Here is a 2380-nt window from a genome sequence, read left to right on the forward strand (position 1 = left end):
CATAGATTCATTATTATCATTATTATTATTTAGAAAACTCGCACATTCATTTTAGATATTTTCATTTGGTGTCACAATTTTCTTACCTTATAAATCTAAAGAAAAATGATAAGGAGATCATATTTTTGTACCGTATTCATTCATGATATGATACGTGATGTGGACATGATAAATTAATCAAATGAATCCATCTTATTAGCTAATGATTGTTTGAATCATTTGCCATGTTATATAATACATCAAGATGATATAAATATGTGGTCTCCTGGACAGTACTCAAATTTGAAATACAATAAAATAAAGAAATTGTTATTGGCACTCCAAAATTTTCATTCTACACTCTAAACTTTCTATATTTAGAAAGAAAAATACACTTGTGAGGAATGTAGAATGAGATTTTTGGAGTGCCAATAACACTTCTAAAAAATAAATGCATATTAATTGCTGTCTTTATGTTGGCTATCGATGCAATCCAAAGCACCAAAACCCCACATATCAATTTGCACGCATGGAGCCACTTAATACTTAACACAGAAGCTGAAATGAACCCACGTGAGTATAAAAAGGCACAAGCTTTCCAGACACCCAAGCCCGTCTAAAAACCACCATACTATCCATACTAGAGAGAGAAAAGGTGCTTCTCGCATCTCTCATCTCACACCAAACAATAAAGCCATGGATCAAGATATACCAAAACCAAAACGCAACAAAAACACACAGAACTCTTCCAACGAGTGTTCGTTGTTGCCAGGCTTACCCAACCACCTTGCACAGCTCTGCCTTACAAGGATCCAACCTTCAACTCTCTACTTTGTTTGCCGTTCATGGCGGCGCCTCATTTACTCTCCTTCATTCCCTCCTTTCTTCGCTCTCTATGCCATTCTCTCCCCTCCACCTCCCCACTACAACTGCAATTCATCAATTGAGTTCTACTCACTAGATCCCCTATCAAACAATTGGACATCTCTCCCTCCACCTCCTTCAGACCCTCCTCTCCACCTCCTCCGCCGCCACCCTTCCTTCCTCTCCCGAAAAATCCCCATCCAATCACTATCCGTCTCTGGCAGTCTTGTCCTCGTCGCAGCCACTAATTACAATTTCACTCCAGCACTGCCTCGTCCTCTCGTCTTCCGACCATTGTCCAAAAATTGGTCATTTGGCCCTCCGCTAGCAGAGCCTCGCCGGTGGTGTGCGACAGGGACAGTAGGGGGAAAAGTCTACGTTGCAAGTGGCATTGGATCAAATTACAGAGGCGACGTGGCGAGGTCTATGGAGGAGTGGGACATGAAGAAGAAGAAGGAGGCATCTTCATCATGGGTTAAGAAGGCGGGGTTGAAAGATGGGAGGTTTAGTAGGGACGCTGTGGAGGCAATTGGGTATAGAGGGAAGCTTTGGATGGTGAATGTGAAGGGCAATGCAAGAAAAGAAGGAGCTGTTTATGACGTGGAAAATGACACATGGCAAGACATGCCTCGAGGCATGATTGGTGGTTGGAATGGGCCTGCTGCTGCATCCATCAATGACGACGACGACAATGATCATGATCATGATGTGATGTATGTGGTGGATGAGAGTAGAGGCGTGCTGAGCAAGTATGATGATGAGAACGACTGCTGGGAAATGGTGGTGGAGTCGGATCTGTTGAGAGAGGCTGAGCAAGTTTGTGCTGGGAGAGGGAGAGTTTGTGTGGTTTGTGCTAACGAGAAAAGGATTGCGGTGGTGGATGTGGTGGCGCCGCAGCCGAGGATTTGGGTGGTGGAGCCGCCGCCGATGCTGCAAGTTGTGGCGGTTCACATTTTGCCTAGGATGTGTAGGTCGGAGTAAGTGTTTGGTCTTCTGAAATAGTTTAATGTAGCTTGGACAAGAGTGATCCCTTAAATCATATTTTGCAAAAGGAAAAATTAGTATTTGATCCCTAGTTAAAATTGTTCATTGATTAAGACCTCATTAGTTTTCAAATTTTGATTGAGGTTCCTAGCATTAATGTGATAATGAATTTCTATATTTATTACATAATTTTTTAAAATAAAAATTAGTAATTGGTTTAGGGTTTTAGTACTCAAACCTCTATTAAACTCCTAATTAATTTTCAATTCAAACATTTCTAAAATAAAAAATCAAAATAAATTAGAATAAGTTCGTACCCATTAGTTTTGTTTTTTTATAAAAAGATTCTCAATTTTTTTTAATCTTAAATGTACCCATTCATATAATTTTCAATTTTTTTAATCTTAAATGTATCCATTATTAAATGTACTAATTTGTTATATGTAAAATGTATCATTTTTAAATATAAAATGAAACCCAATTTTTCAATATAAAAACCATTCAAAATTTTTTAATCCATTTTTAAACATATATGGGTATATTCTTTTTCATA

General features: G+C 38.7%; 1 protein-coding gene across 1 annotated transcript; it reads left to right on the top strand.

Moving 5' to 3' along the window:
• The first annotated feature begins 675 nt into the window (after positions 1 to 675).
• Positions 676 to 1824, top strand: LOC137733529 (F-box/kelch-repeat protein SKIP25-like). The gene has a single exon (XM_068472673.1). It carries the CDS (start codon positions 676 to 678, stop codon positions 1822 to 1824), a length of 1149 nt encoding a protein of 382 aa, XP_068328774.1.
• Positions 1825 to 2380: the final 556 nt, after the last annotated feature.

Source organism: Pyrus communis, chromosome 5 (genome assembly GCF_963583255.1).
Source record: "Pyrus communis chromosome 5, drPyrComm1.1, whole genome shotgun sequence".
Taxonomy (NCBI): Eukaryota; Viridiplantae; Streptophyta; class Magnoliopsida; order Rosales; family Rosaceae; genus Pyrus; species Pyrus communis.